Genomic DNA, 15,310 nt, shown 5'->3' on the forward strand with positions numbered 1-15,310 from the left:
TAAACAAAAAGGTGTCTTCCTCCGTGGATCTGCGGGCCGCCTTGATACGTCCGCTCTGCCCAACCGCGCGCTGAGTACAGCCGCTCCTGCGCGTGAAGCGCGCGCCGCGGCAGCTCCTGTGCGCGAGCAGTGCGCGCCCCGGCCGTCGTGCCAAGAGGGCTGCCCGCCCCGGCAGGGTCACGTGGTCGGACTGAACTCGGCACCAAAGCGACGTCGCATGCATCACCCGGACAGGCACCAATTTACTTTGCCCTCCTCGTGCGGCTCCCTTTGAGTGTGGAGAATGGGAGTCGGCCATGATGTGATAGCTCATTCCTCTTTTCTTTTCTTCTCTTTTTATTTATGTTTTACTTGAAACTCCTTCCAGGTCCATTTCCTGCGAACTCACCACTAAAATAAGTCACAGTTTGGAATTCATATTTGCGTATATCTATCAGTTTCAGGATAAATTGATCATATATTGTGTTAAATGCCGGCCTGTCTGCTCTGCCCTTCTCTGCAGTCCGCCCCGGTATAGGAGGGTGTAATGGAAAACGAGTCCCCACTGGAATATTATGGGCGTGTCGTACCAGCACGGGAGAAAGAGGTCAGGGAAGGCAAACGACTCAAATCAGGGAGAATTTGGTCTGGTTTGCTACTTTGTTTACCTGACGGTGGTAAACAACACTGAATCCCAGGTAGGCTGCAATAAAGTGGGCTATCCATCTGGAGGCCATTGTAGAGATGTCAACAATAGACGAGACCTCTGTTTGACCTTACCTCGTCGTAAGGTCTGCATCGTCAGGCCTGACTGCGACTGTTTTCCAATGAGCAGGCCTGCAGCAATCACACAGTGACATAAAAGCAATCCATCACCACAAATATAGCATCTCCAAAGTCCCTCAAATGCTGAAAACAACAGAAGACAAATGGATGTTGTGCATCCACAACATCCTTAAATGAGGTAAAACACAAACACGATTTGTATGAAGGTAAGCTGAACCACTTCCAGCTTTGTCTGCGTGGAACAGTTTTGTTAAGTTTCAAGGTCTTTGTGCAATAGAGCCGCTTCAGTGCAGTTAAGGGACGTAATGATGCGATCAGTGCTGAGGCAGCCTTCAAGAGGAGGACGTCATGGAGCAGGTGGAGGTACTTGTACTGCAGTAGTTTTAGTAGTTCAACGTTGTTTATACTAAGAGGTTTGAAGTATCTCAATAGCAACAAACTTTTCTCATCAACATGCACTACAGTACACAACAGCGGAGAAATAATATCTTTAATGTTGGATGTTTTTGGATATTGATTTCCTGTCCATGCTAGAGTATGAGAGGGGGGCAAATCATCTCATGGATGAGACGATCTGAAGGACTCTCCAAAAAAACCAAGCAGGGAGCTGATGAAACAAACCCTCTTAAGCAACCATGGGAGGGTGTATCCACTTTTAAATGAATCCATCAGTCAGTGGTGCCAAGCACTTTTAAGAGCATTTTTATTCATTGGTTATTAAAATAATCCTCTGCTTGACCTGCTGAGCCAAAACATGACGGGGCAGAAAGAGCAGCTGAAGACAGCTGCGGTGACAGCAGGCCGGGAGAATGAGTGTAAAAAATAATTTACATGCAATTTACATGCAACACCACACACAACGTTGTGTGTGTGGTGTTGCATGCAAATTGCAACAAGACCACTGTATCTTACTGCACCCCACTGGCCACCATTGAAGTGGGTATGTCAGCGTTGGAGCAGAGCAATACACATCCAAATGAACAAAAACCAATCAGCACTAACTACTTGTAATAAACAATTAGATAGACAAGACAATATTCAGCACTTGAACCGGCAATTCAAGGGATAACGATGAGTTACCACAGTCATCAGAGAATAATCGTACTGAAATAATGATCTCATTGCGCCATTTAACATCTGTTCATATTCTATCAGCAGTGGGCCCCTGTCTCCGTACCACATTGCCCAACACTGTGGACAAAGAGAGACAAGCTATACAGGAAATCATTTGACACCTCTACTTTTAGTCTTCATTTATTCATTCAACCTTTAATTCATTTCTCAGAGAAAACGTTTAACATTTTCTTTAGAGATTGTACCTGGTCACCTGCTTTACCTGAGACAAGTGAATGTTTATTCTCTGCACAAGGAAATGCTCTAAATAGCCCCTAAGTTAGCCCTGCCCCTTATAAACCTCCATTATCTCACCTGGCCTGCTGGGGGGTCCCTGGTTTCAGATGTCCCCTAAGCTTGGTATTTTCCCTCAACAACTAGTTTCTGTGTGAATCCCCATTTAAACGAATGGCTCTTAAACCACAAGTGCATAATTGACAAGGATGTGCCGTGAATTGCTCAGAGTTAAACCCCACAAAATAAGATGAGAAAGGCCTGTAATTCAGACGAAAGCTACATCCCTCTCAGCAGCATAATTGCAACCCTACAACTTGTTTACCAAGCATTAATCAGAGGAATCAGTTCACGGTCCCATATGGCCGCTATGTATATTTTAGAGCATCATAAATATACAATCTATCTCTCTCTCTCTCTCTCTCTCTCTCTCTCTCTCTCTCTCTCTCTCTCTCGCTGTTACTCTCTTTCTCTCTCTCTCAGATCCTCTCTTGTGTTTGTACGTGTGCGTGTAGGTGGCTGCATGTGTGCGTGTGTCCGTGGTAGCCTGCGTGTGTGTGTTTGTTTGTGTGTGCATAGGCACAACCCTGAGCTTTCCAAAAGCACACATTGCGATCGTAAAGCTCTGTAGATCTAACAGGGGCATTAGACCTGTTCAACCTGCACCGTACGGGGCTTGTATGTGGTGCTCTAAATGCATAAACTATTCAGCCCCTGAGGACAGGAGGGATCACAGAGGAAGGGTAGTGTTAATCAATTTCAATTAGCGTCAGCTTGTTTGAGTGGTTTTGCTCATTATAGAAATACATGATGTTCAAGGATGCTGTGCTATAATATCTAAGGGGTTTGATTCACCCATTTCAAAAACATGGTAGAATAGTTTATTAATAAGAATGTTCAATTCTGTCCCTGTATCTACATTAAATAGCATATAGGCCCAACATACTCTGAAACTAGGTAACAGAAATAGCTAGTTAGTTTAATCTGGTTTTTTTTATTCAGAAAAAACTGTATACCAAGTAAAATGTATAAATTATGAAGTTGAGTTAGACATTTTAGTCACGAACATTTAGATATCTCATGGTGTAGGAGCATGAGGCCATCCAGGTTCATCTCCTTGCTCGAAACTCTCAAAAGAGAAGGAGAGATCGTCACAATATGCAATCCAATAGGCGGGGATGTAGAAGAATTTGTAAATTACTGCCATCTAGTGGCTATACTATAACACTACAATAAAAGTGAAGAGCGTTTGAGACTGCGATAAGGAACCTATCATGACATTGAACAACTGAAAATACATACAGCTATTTAATGTGCTTATTCCCAATCATATAAACAACAACACCCTTGAAAATAGGAAAGTTTTCCTTTCCTTTTTCCCGGAACCATAACAACACAAACACGGCAGATCATTGTTCAAGCATCTAAATCGATCAGGATGTATCCAGTGCAACATTAGTCAGAGCTAAACAGTACAACAATCATTGATCCCGCTACCCCTCCTCCCACAGAGACATGATGTGTGCCAGTTGCCCACTTTGGCCCCAGTGTTGACATAAACCTTCCCAATACCTCGGTCCTATCCAGTTGAATAGTGAGGACTGCATACTGAGGACACATAAGGGCTCACCGAACGGAGTCTGACCAGGAGGAAGTATCTGTGGGAGTTTCAGAGGGGGAAAATGGTGTTTATGAGGTGGTTCTATCTGCTACTGCTGTGGCCAGCCTCTGTTGTTCTGCTGAGGCCTTCAGTGTTTCAGGAGGTATGTAGAAAAAAACTAGATGGACCATGGTCACATGAAATGCTGCTGATCCCATCTGAAATGATAAAATTGTGTGTGTGTGTGTGTGTGTCTGTCTGTCCGTCTGTATGTCTGTCTGTCCTTGTGTGTCTCTGTGCTATGTTTGTGTCCATGTGTGTTTGTGTGTTTACTGGTTCACAACGAAACATAAAACGTTAAATAGTTCCATCGCTGTCATTAATGTAGTGTATCCCAAACATTTTGTTGTTTGTGTGTTTGTTTGTTTGCACTTCAGAGGTCCCACCCCCAACCCCACCAAACAGCCAGTATTACTTATTCCAGTGCTATGTCCGCTACATCAAGCATGTATGGTTAGTGTCATTGCAATCAGCCGTCTTTTGCACAAATAATCCATTCATTCTTTTTCTTCAATCTATTGAATCAAATCTGGTGTTGTATCTTTTACCGTCGGCTGCCCCTGGTTAACACAGCCTCTCTCCCCCAGCGGCCCCGGGTCAGAGGCGCTGGCCTCGGTCCTTCCCCGTCCGGGACACCAACCACCTGGAGCTGCTGGTGGTTGTGGCGCCCGACGTCCAGCACGCACACAAGCAGGACACCGAGCGCTACGTCCTCACCAACCTCAACATCGTGCGTCACGTGGCAGAACGTATAGAACGAACAGCAGCTCGTGTGTGCTGATCTGGGAACAGCATGGGATTTAGGCCTACTCATGCTATTTGAAGGGATTCAATCACTTCCAGAGATTATCTATATGGGATACTAGCGATACAGACAGAAAGGATGGAAGGATAAGCTGATTCGTTGTTAGGACTTATGCAGCATGATTGTATGTGGGACTAATGTGAAACTTATCTAATAGTGAGGTGAACGTTTGTCCCCAGGCCTCAGAGCTGCTGAGGGACCGGACCCTAGGGGCCAACATGAGGGTGCACCTGGTGCGCATGATCATCCTCTCTGAACCAGAGGTCAGCAGCTCCTACTGTACCTGGACTCTGATCATGCGTCCACAACATCCTCTATCCCTACTTTCCGTCTCCGCCACAGAGCCCAAGCACGTCTCTCACTCCGTCTGTCCGTTCCTCTGCAGCCCGAGGTCCAGATGTCCTCGGACATCTCCGCTTCTCTGAGGAGCGTGTGCAACTGGGGCCGGAAGATCAACCCCCTCAACGACACCGACTCTCTACACGCCGACCTGCTGCTGTACATCACGCGGTACGGTCCCTCGTCTCGCCGCATGCTCACACACTGTCAACAAATGTATGGTAAATAAATGGTAAATGGACTGCATTTATGTAAAGCTGTTCTAACCAGTAGCCACTTTACTTTACAATATTGCCTAACATGCACACATTCATGTACACATTCACCGTCCGACGGTGGAGTCAACCATGCAAGGCGACAGCCAGCTCGTCTGGAGCAGTTAGGGTAAGGCTTGCTCAGGGACACCTCGATACTGAGCTAGGAGGAGCCGGGGATTGAACTAGCAACCTTACTGTTAGCAGGAAACCTGCTCCACCTTCTGGGCCACATGCCGTCCCACAAGGTCGATACCTTCAGGAACGCTCCTAGTCACAGGCTGATGTTTTGGGACGTGCGACAGGTACGACCTGGTCCTGCCTGACGGGAACAAGCAGGTGAGGGGCGTTACCCAGCTGGGCGGAGCCTGTTCCAGCGACTGGAGCTGCGTGATCACCGAGGACACAGGCTTTGATCTGGGCATCACCATCGCACACGAAATCGGTCATAGGTATAGAGCATCAGCCTTATGATGGGTTCGAACTAATGCTATACAGACACTAATAGCTACTATATAGACACTAATACTAACAATAAAATGTGTTTGAAAGGTGAATGTGTATTTTTATTCAGTTCATTAAAGAAAAAGTTCACAAATCACATACAGTCTCCTCGTTATATTTCTTAAAAAAACAAACATTAGATGTGATTAATTATGAATAGAGACATAAGCTATTTTATCCAATATATCTTACAATTCTTGACATGGGTCGCCCCAGTTTGAAAGAAACTTTGTCGAAAACGGTAATCCTTACAGTCTGAAGTCTTTCCTGTTTTTCCCTCGCCCCAGTTTTGGGGTGAACCACGACGGTGTGGGGAACCCCTGCAGCAGGAGCGGCTTCATGATGGCGTCTGACGGGGGCTACAACAGCGTGGACCTCACCTGGTCCGCCTGCAGCCGGCAGCAGCTGCTGGCCTTCTTCAGGTGCCCGTCTCCTCCTACCCGTCTGCTTGCTCTGGCACAGCTGGGCCCAGAGGCGGCCAGCTGTGCACAGCTCCACATCACACACACTGCTGAGAGGGCTGATGAGCCTCCTCATCTGTTCCCTGTAGCAGGACGTGTGATCTGGAATCTGTTTGTTTAATTCCACCAATGAATATGTACGAGATTTTCCCCGCAAGAAATGTTGTTCCGTTTGTAGCTCAGTGTGTGTGTGCGTGTGTGTGTGTGTGTGTGTGTGTGTGTGTGTGTGTGTGTGTGTGTGTGTGTGTGTGTGTGTGTGTGCGTGCGTGTTTGTGTTCGGATCGTGAATATGTTTTACACTGACATTTCAATTATTTCAGATTATCTTGTTTCAGTTTGTTATATCAGTTTTATTAACGTTCAAAATTCTTTTAAATGTGGTGACATCTTGCTGTTAGGGAAGGAAAGGCCCAATGCGTGAACGATCCACCGGCACTGGGAAACTCTCTGCAAGACTGGAAGCCGGGCCTGTACTACGGCGTGGACGACCAGTGTAGGATCGCCTTCGGCAGCGGGGCCAGGGCCTGCTCCTTCTCCAACCCTGACCAGGTACACACGGAGCAGGCATGCATGGGAGCCACTGGCTGGCGTTTTCAAACGGGAAACCAACCAACACATAGACGGTACTTGGAAAAACACTTGGTTACATGTATGTCTCCGTGGCCAGCCCCCGTGTCGCGTCCTATCCTGCCACGTCCATGTTGGCGACCAGAGCTCCTGCAAGCGCCTGCTGGTTCCTCTGCTGGACGGAACCGAGTGTGGACCGAAGCAGGTAGGCTTATAGCTCTGTCGTTGGTCCCCTGTAGACCTACTACTGAAGAGACCTTTGATTATGTTATTAATGGTGCTGTAGTCACGATTCGGGATAAAATAAAGAATAGAAGGCAGCAAGAGCGCAAGTTGTGCCTTCACGCACCTGTAATGAACCGGCAAGATGGAGTGTTAGAAACTTTTAGGACAGAGATGTCCAGATTGGTCAGGAATTACCCAGGGAGGCGGAGTCAAAATACACATTTTCACAGCGTATCACATTAAATGATGTGGCATTTCTGACACATACACTTAAATTACATCTCTTAGTTCTCACCTACGGCACCAGATGCTCTGTAACTTTAACACAAGGGTGTTTTCGAAGTGCTTTAGTCCTATTTCCTTTTTTCTGAATCTTATTCAGAATAACATCACATTGGAAATACTTTTACCGTCCTGTACTTTGTGTTGCGCCACCAACGTTCCCATCTGGGACGTCTGAAGTCCGTCTCCTCTCCTCACTGTACCAGTGGTGCCTGAAGGGCCGCTGCGTGGCCCCTGTCGAGCTCAGCTCCTCGGTGGTCCACGGGTCCTGGTCCAGCTGGTCCGAGTTCTCCCCCTGCTCCCGCATGTGTGGCGGGGGCGTCAGCCATCGCACACGAGACTGCAACAACCCCAGGTACGGAGAACACAGCCCGGCTGTGAGTCACACCATGAGTCACGCACGAGTCGGTACGCGGTAATCAAAGCCCATTGGACCCATTCTCCTCTGTGTGAAATAACAGCCTTCGTTGTTGTTGTTGTTGTTGTTGTTGTTGTTGTTTTTGACGTTGTTATTTCCCAGACCTGCGTTCGGGGGCAAGGAGTGTGAGGGCCCGGACGTGGAGGCTGACCTCTGTCACCGGCGGCGGGTAGGCTCATGTTCCTGGGGGTTTCTGGCTCTGTTGTTCACAGAGGACATCCACACAATGGGTCAGCATTGTTTGTTTACCCTGCAAATCATTGATCCGTGCAGGCGCCAGGATTCCCTGGTCTTTAGCAGAAGGTCGGCCGGTTTGTACAGAAAAGCCTCGTCTGACAGAACCCAGAAGCGCTGACTAATAACTTGGCAACCGCGACACGTGTTGCCTGGCAATATCAGTTGCTTGGCAACAACATCTCAAAACGTCCTAGACCAATCTTGAGAGAGAGAGCGAGAGAGAGAGAGAGAGAGAGAGAAAGAGAGAGAGAGAGAGAGAGAGAGAGAGAGAGTGAGAGAGAGAGAGAGAGAGAGAGAGTGAGAAGAAGTAATATCGTGAATCACTGCATGCAAGTTGCTTTAATATTTGTTTACGCTGTCACATTGATCGGTCTCAAACCATACATGTAGCAATGCCCTTACATTTGGCATTCTCTATCTTCCCCACCCGTACAGCCGTGTGCTGGCACCCAGCTGGGCTTCATGGCCCAGCAGTGCTCCCAGACGGACCCCCAGCCCCTCGCCCTGCTGCCCAACCCCGCCTCCTTCTACACTTGGCTCCCCGCCGTTGGATTCATCACAGGTGGAGCCACCGTCACTGTCCACATGCTGCTTCTTCCTCAGCATGTACTAGACTCTGTCGCACTGGGCCGGAGTGCTGTGGTTGGAGTGTCAATACCTTTACAGCACATACGTTTCTTCTTTGTTGTTCTGTGTGTCTCATCACCAGGGGATGAGCAGTGCCGCCTCATGTGCCAGTCCGAAGGGGAGAACTTCATCGTGAGCCGAGGGTCCCAGTTCACAGACGGAACGCGATGTGAGAGCATCACACCTGCTCCCTTCGGATCCACGGCGGCTTGTCTCAGAGGAAAGTGTCAGGTAGTCACACTGCAGGGCAGCAATTACCTTCTGTTCTCATGGTGAGGCGGGGCGCTTGTGCGTCATCATGGTTGATGATTCACACCTTTTTTGTTTCCCTTGCAACCCCGTGTCCCCTTTTCAAAAAGCTGTTTGGCTGTGATGGAGTGTTGCATTCTGGGAAACTCCATGACGTCTGCGGGGTGTGCGGGGGAGATGGCTCGTCCTGCCGTCTAACCGCTGGCTCGTTCAGAGCGGGTCAGGCCAGAGGTAGCGCTGCTGTCCGCTGATTGACAAGGCCTGTATTTGTACTGTGTCCCTCCCTGTATCCACTTCCTTAAGGATGTGTTGGATAGCCTCACTCGCACCCTTATAGGGGTTTCTGTGTCAGCAATTGTGTTTCCGATAGCAATTAAAAAGCGAAATACTTTCAACAGTTTCATCCTCCCACTCATTTTAAAGCTTGCTGCTTTGTTTTTGCAGAGTACGTGACCTTTCTTTCACTGCCCGTGAATGCAACGCAGGTGCTTATTGTGAACAGCGCGCCAGTCTTCACCCACATGGGTGGGTACTGAGGCTTTTTGTGGTGATATCAGGGCCTGTATTGCTGGACTTGTGCATGTTTTTATAGGCACACTGCAGGATTCGACCCGGCAACCTCTGGATCAGAAGCTATCACAGCAGAGCATGGAAAACCAAATGACCTCAATAATGCTAATGATGTCGTTCATCTTCAGCTGTGATGGTGGGAGATCACTACGTGGTGTCGGGGACAGGCAAAATGTCGCTCAACACCACACACCCCTCGCCGCTAGATGATGGCCACTTGCAGTTCCTCATCTATTTGACCCCTGACCTTCTGCCTGAGAGGGAGGAGCTGCTTCTGCCAGGGCCAATAGAACAGGAGACTCACATACAGGTATGGAGACCACATTTACAGATCAGAAGATAATTAATAGTTAGACTCAAGACCTGCCTCTGTGTACAGTGTGTCAGCTGAAGACATGGACTTAATTTTTTTTAAGGAGTTAAACCTTGGACAGACATGCCCACATTGTTATTCATATGTGGAGGTGATCTTGATAACTGAGGAATCAACCCAAAGCAGAGGTTGAATCAACAAAAACGCCCAAAGAAACTGTGGATAAACCAATACTGTGAATCAACACTAAAAAAAATATTTTGCAGGTCTATCGTAAATATGGAAAAGAATATGGGGAGAAAACCAACCCAAACATAAGCTACCGGTTCTACCTGCCAATCAGAAATGAGGATTTGAAGGAAACCAATCCCAAGGGAGAGTGGTCCGTCTCCATGAGCCCCTGCTCTGTCACATGTGGCTCGGGTGAGGTCACATCTGTTACTGGTGATGGCATATCCTGCTCCTGGGGAAGTCACATCCTGTTACCTGTGGAAGTGCTCTTAGAAACTCAAATAATTTAATAAAAAGACAAAGAGTCATTTACTGAAGGAAAAAGGAAAAGCCTCGTCCTCCTTCGAAATTTTCCATGACCAGAGCCATGCTAAACCGCGGATAAATCGTACCATTTAAAGATGGATGCAGCTCAGATCCCAGAAGGATTTCAAGATGGAACCTCATGAACTGGCATAAAAATTGTAACATTGAAAAAGTATACTGATCAGCTGATCAACACTCTACGTTGCTTGTCATTGTCAAAATAGAACAATTGGCTTGTATCAAAATACAAAGTTGCACTCGGCTGGTCTTTCTCTCGTGGTCGTTTAGTGTCCCCAACCTGCCAACCCACGTGAGCTTGGGGTCTTGGGAGGAGGGGGCAGAGACGACCCTCTCCAGTAATGTGAATTTGGACTGCGGTGTGCATTTTAAACGCCCAATGTCAATGTCACACACTGTATCTTTAACCCGTAATGCATGGAGCTGCTACAGCCCTGGACACGTACACTACCTGTTCAAATGGTTCGTCATTTCCCCTTGTTCCTGCGTCCCCCAGGCACGCAGCAGAGCATGTTGGTCTGTGTAGATGAAAGCACCAAGGAGCCTCTAGAGGAGATCCAGTGTGGTCCTCTCCCTTCATCTGCACCTCCTCAAACACCCTGCAATCTCCCTGCCTGTCCACCGAGGTCATGATTCCAACCACTCTGCTTATTTATTCACATGTACTTATTTTCTCTCTCCCTCTACCGCTAATCCTTTTTCTTTCTGTCTCTCTCTCCCTTACCCCATTTCTCTCGTAAACGGTTGTCTTTCATTGTCTGTGATTGGTTGTCTTGAATTGGATTCCTGCCTTTGCATTTGAAGGGTGCTTTGTACATAGAAGTGCCATGCCTTTATATATCTCCCCCTTTTGTATCGTTGTATATCAGGTATAATGTGATGCATTACAGGTGGGAGGAGGGGACGTTTGGCCCCTGCAGCGCCTCCTGTGGTGGGGGTAACAGAGTGCGCCCCGTGAGGTGTGTGCGAACACAGGGAGGAGCCGTTGCAGATGTCCCGGTCACTGAATGTCTGTCTGATTCAGCACCACACGCTTCTGAGGCATGCAGCCTTCAACCATGCCCTGCCAGGTAGACACCTATATATATATATAGATGTATAGATATATACCTAATTATAGACACACACACACACATACACTGACACAGAGATTGAGAGAGTGAGAGTTAGAGAGAGAATGAAAGAGAGAGAGTGTGAGAGAGAGACAGAGAAAGGGGGATAGAGAGTCAAAGTCAAAGTATACATTGAGAGACAGAGAGAGAGAGAGAGAGAGAGAGAGAGAGAGAGAGAGAGAGAGAGAGATGATTTGGCCCTCTAACCAATGCTTTAACCATCCAATGAAGCATGTTTAGTGATCATTCAAAGCCCTTCCTCCCCAGATGGCTGGTGTCGGAGCCAGGACTCTGCTCGGCGGTGTGTGGGCCAGGGTCGGCCCAGCGGAACGTGTCCTGCGTGCGTCCGGAGGCAGGTCAGGAGGTGGCCGTGGATCTCGTCTTCTGTCAGCAGCAGGTCAAGCCCGCGGACCTGGTGCCCTGCGTGGTGGACGTGTGTCCTGTGGGCTGGGACCGAGAGAGGAAGGTACACCACAGGGCCTTCTTCCAAAGCTTGTTCAAAGTGTCTCTTGTGAAGGACGACTATGGTAATCTAATTATAGTAATTGAATTCAGGTTTTCGAAAACTATACTCCATCCTTGCATGATGAAGATTGGTTTATAAGAACATATTCTGAGTACTACTTCTTTAGTACTGAGTACGGATATGTTGCTATCAATCCTCCCACTATCCATCACTAAAGTCATGTCTGTGTGTTTCTCCTGTTACCCAGGAGGTGAAGGGCTCTGGTTTGATACCGCGCTCTACCCAGGTTCCTGTGTATGTGTGGAGCCCCGTGGTTGGTCAGTGCTCCAAGAGCTGTGGCAACGGTGAGTTCCGTTCACCTGAACATTTGTCTTCCTTCACAAAACACCTCTGGTCAAGTCCAAACCACAGCCTTCCGCTTGTGTAGGAACCCAGCCGCTGTGGTTCTCCTGCGTGGACCACCGGACCACACAGGGGGTGCCTGAGCTGCACTGTGAGGGCTCCAGCAAACCGCCACCTTACTTTGAGGTGTGCAACACCGCCCCCTGCCCTCCAGTGTGAGTAACTGCATGTGTTTGTATTTTACAATGAGAATCAATATAAATTAATCACTATTCCAAATGGATCCATTAAATACACTCAAACAATCTCAAAGCCGAATATGTTTAGATTTGTTAATGTTTAAATCCGATGAAAACCAAGCAAGTGATTAGAGATTATTTGTCTATCAAGAATCACAGCCCAAAACGTGCTTTGATTGCTGCTGTTTCCATCCTCATGCCAGATTCTTCTAACCCTTGCTCCTATCAATTGTTCTCCTATATCCGTCCTTTAAAAATTCTTGAATGTACCTGAGGTTGGCTCTACCTGACCTGACCACCAGGTGGCGCTCCAAGCCAGGTGTGTGCAGTACGACCTGCGGCGGGGGCTTGGCCAACAGGGTGCTGTACTGCACCCGGGCCTCGGACATGGGTGCAGAGGAGGAGATCATCGAGGACGGGGACTGTGAAGCCTCTACCAGGCCCCCAGCGGTGGTGCCCTGTAACACACACAGCTGCCCTGCAAGGTGTTGTTAATGCCCCACTCACACACACTCAAAGTCCCCCCCCCCCCCCCCCCCCCCCCCACACACACACACACACACACTCAAAGTCCCACCAACACACTCACACACACACACACACACACACACCCACCCACCCCCACATACACAGCAGTACTCTCGGGGACATTAACCACCTCTTCACGCCCGTGAGTCCCTCGGTCCAGGTGGAAGGTGTTGGGTACCCAGCCCTGCTCGGTGACGTGTAACCTGGGCGTGGCCCTCCGGACCGTGGCCTGCGTGCAGTTCATCCACGGCAGGGAGAGCGCCGTCCCCGAGGTGCAGTGCCACGCTGCAGTCAGACCTGCCACAACAGTGCCCTGCCTGGTCCAGCTGTGCACCTTCAGGTGGGAGGTCCAGGAGTGGAGCCAGGTACGCCCCCCCCCCCCCCCTTGTAGACCACACCTGGTGTCCATGTCTTGTAGATTACCGACGTGGACGTTCAGTCCAATGAGATGACGGTGACTACGGGTGAGAATGTACTTTTGATCTTTCGGCGGGGAGCTTTACATGTGGACCGATGAGAGGGTCTTTCTTGTGTGTCCCAGTGCACGGTCTCCTGTGGGTACGGCATCCAGTTCCGAGGGGTGTCCTGCATGGGCCCCTCCAGCCCGGTGCCCCTGACCCCACTGCTCTGCATGCACATGCCCAAGCCCATTACCATCCGAGGCTGCGACACAGGGGCCTGCCCTGCCCGCTCGGAGCCCACCTCCACCCCTTCAGCCTTCTCCAGCACAGCCGCTACCTCCATCGCTGGCCGGGCAGAGGCCCCTCCCAGGATGGAGGCCCCCCCCATTGTAGAGGCCCCTCCCAGGATAGAGGCTCCTCCCACTACAGAGGCCCTTCCCATGTCTCTCTCTCCGAGCAGGACGACGGCGCCGCCCAACGCCACCGCTGCAGCCGCCGCCACGCAGCCGACCAGTCAGTCGTCCCCTCAAACCTTATTCACTCATTCACTCGTCATGAGGAGGTTAGCAGAGCGACAGCGTTGGCCGTGGAGGTGACCGTACGCTGGACGTTGTGTTTCCTTTGTTCAGGAGTGTGTGGGCAGTTACTGCTGGAGGAATCCGGCACGCTGGACTTGCGGCATGCGGTCGGAGGCTGCATCGTGTCCATCGGCCGGCCCCTGGATGAGGTCATACACATCCATGTAGAGTCTGCGGCGTTGAGTTGCAAAAACAGTACGTATCAGTCAGAACAGCTCGCTGGTCTAAGGGTGCACGTAGAGAACTACTACTTTCATTGTTTATCCAAAGCGGCTTCATGGTGAGGATAAAAACAATGAAAACACGCGATAAATATCAGGTCAAATACAAAGAAAGTGCGTTTGGACCAATTTTGTGTGCAGAGTCCATAGGATACAGCAGCTGTTTTGACTGCATGTTGAATTATGATTGAGTATTATCCTGTGAATTGAACACCCTCTCCTCAAGGGGAATTTGTGGCCTTCTTCGACCGGCTGGCCTTCGTGAGGAAGTGTGGGCAGATGCAGGGCCTCGAGCTGACCACCAGGGGCAACGTGCTGCTGCTGCGGCAGAACCTGATGAGCGCCGGGAAAGGAGCTCTGCTCTCCTACGCCTCCCGCAAGAACACCAAGCGTAGCCACCACCAGGGTACGCTAGTGAGCAGCTTACTAATTCTGTCCGACGTGCTTGTATCTGAATATGAGAAGGTGTCATTCAGGAGTTCAGTGGAGGGAAGATTCGCTTTGCTGTGTTGGTTTCATGAGATATCCCACTTCTGGAGGATCACACTAGAGACGATACAGCACACACACACTAACAGAAACACAGAGGCACACACACGCACACAGACACACAGACACACACACACGGTTCAATGCAAAGTGTGACCATAAGAGATGCTGCCCCATTTATATTATAAATACATATCCCCTGGGTCTCTCCCACAGACTGTGACGTCCAGCTGTTCTCCTCCAGCGGGGTCTTCCAGAACCCCACAACGTCCAGTACTAACCACACCTGCCGGGTGCTCATCAATGGACCACCCTCGGCAAAGATCCAGATCCAGGCCCTTAACATCAGCCCTCAGCTCCTCGCCAGCGACACCCAGACCACCTACATCACGGTACCTCCACTTGGGTCTCCTAAACGGGGGTCTCCTGAACGTCAGATGAAAGCAATCGTTATTGCTGGTGGAGTTTATTGACCTCTGAACCCCTGATCATGTTACAATTTCCATCCCTGTTGTTTGTTGTCGTCCTCAGATCCAGGACATGAACGTACTGAGGACCACTGTGTTTAAGGGTCCTCAGCTCTTCCTCTGGCGTTCCTCAGGGAACATGGCCGAGGTGGAGTTCCACGGAGACTATCTGCACACCACAGGAAGCTTCAAGGCCGAATATACGTTTGTGTGACTTTTATACCAGCTGTGAAGGAAAACAATCGTTTTTTGTGTTTGGAGTATTTTTTGGAGCTTTAAATTTCTCAAT

At 49.2% G+C, this 15,310-nt stretch overlaps 1 protein-coding gene across 1 annotated transcript; it reads left to right on the forward strand.

Annotated features, from left to right (window-relative positions):
* Positions 1–554: 554 nt before the first annotated feature.
* adamts13 (ADAM metallopeptidase with thrombospondin type 1 motif, 13) lies at positions 555–15,235 on the forward strand (the record flags this gene model as incomplete). The annotated part of the gene is made up of 30 exons (XM_079754292.1): positions 555–586; positions 3,761–3,875; positions 4,150–4,225; positions 4,360–4,502; positions 4,757–4,840; positions 4,963–5,087; positions 5,476–5,622; positions 5,962–6,096; positions 6,534–6,684; positions 6,803–6,907; positions 7,416–7,564; positions 7,730–7,796; positions 8,300–8,426; positions 8,574–8,722; positions 8,851–8,971; positions 9,185–9,265; positions 9,439–9,620; positions 9,890–10,046; positions 10,675–10,804; positions 11,069–11,248; positions 11,558–11,756; positions 12,004–12,100; positions 12,184–12,313; positions 12,640–12,822; positions 13,026–13,230; positions 13,407–13,779; positions 13,896–14,039; positions 14,292–14,471; positions 14,771–14,946; positions 15,086–15,235. The coding sequence occupies 30 exons, from the start codon at positions 555–557 to the stop codon at positions 15,233–15,235; spliced, it is 4,293 nt and encodes a 1,430-aa protein (XP_079610418.1).
* Between the last annotated feature and the right edge of the window lie 75 nt (positions 15,236–15,310).

Source organism: Pollachius pollachius, assembly GCF_949987615.1.
Source record: "Pollachius pollachius genome assembly, chromosome: 1".
Lineage (NCBI taxonomy): Eukaryota > Metazoa > Chordata > Actinopteri > Gadiformes > Gadidae > Pollachius > Pollachius pollachius.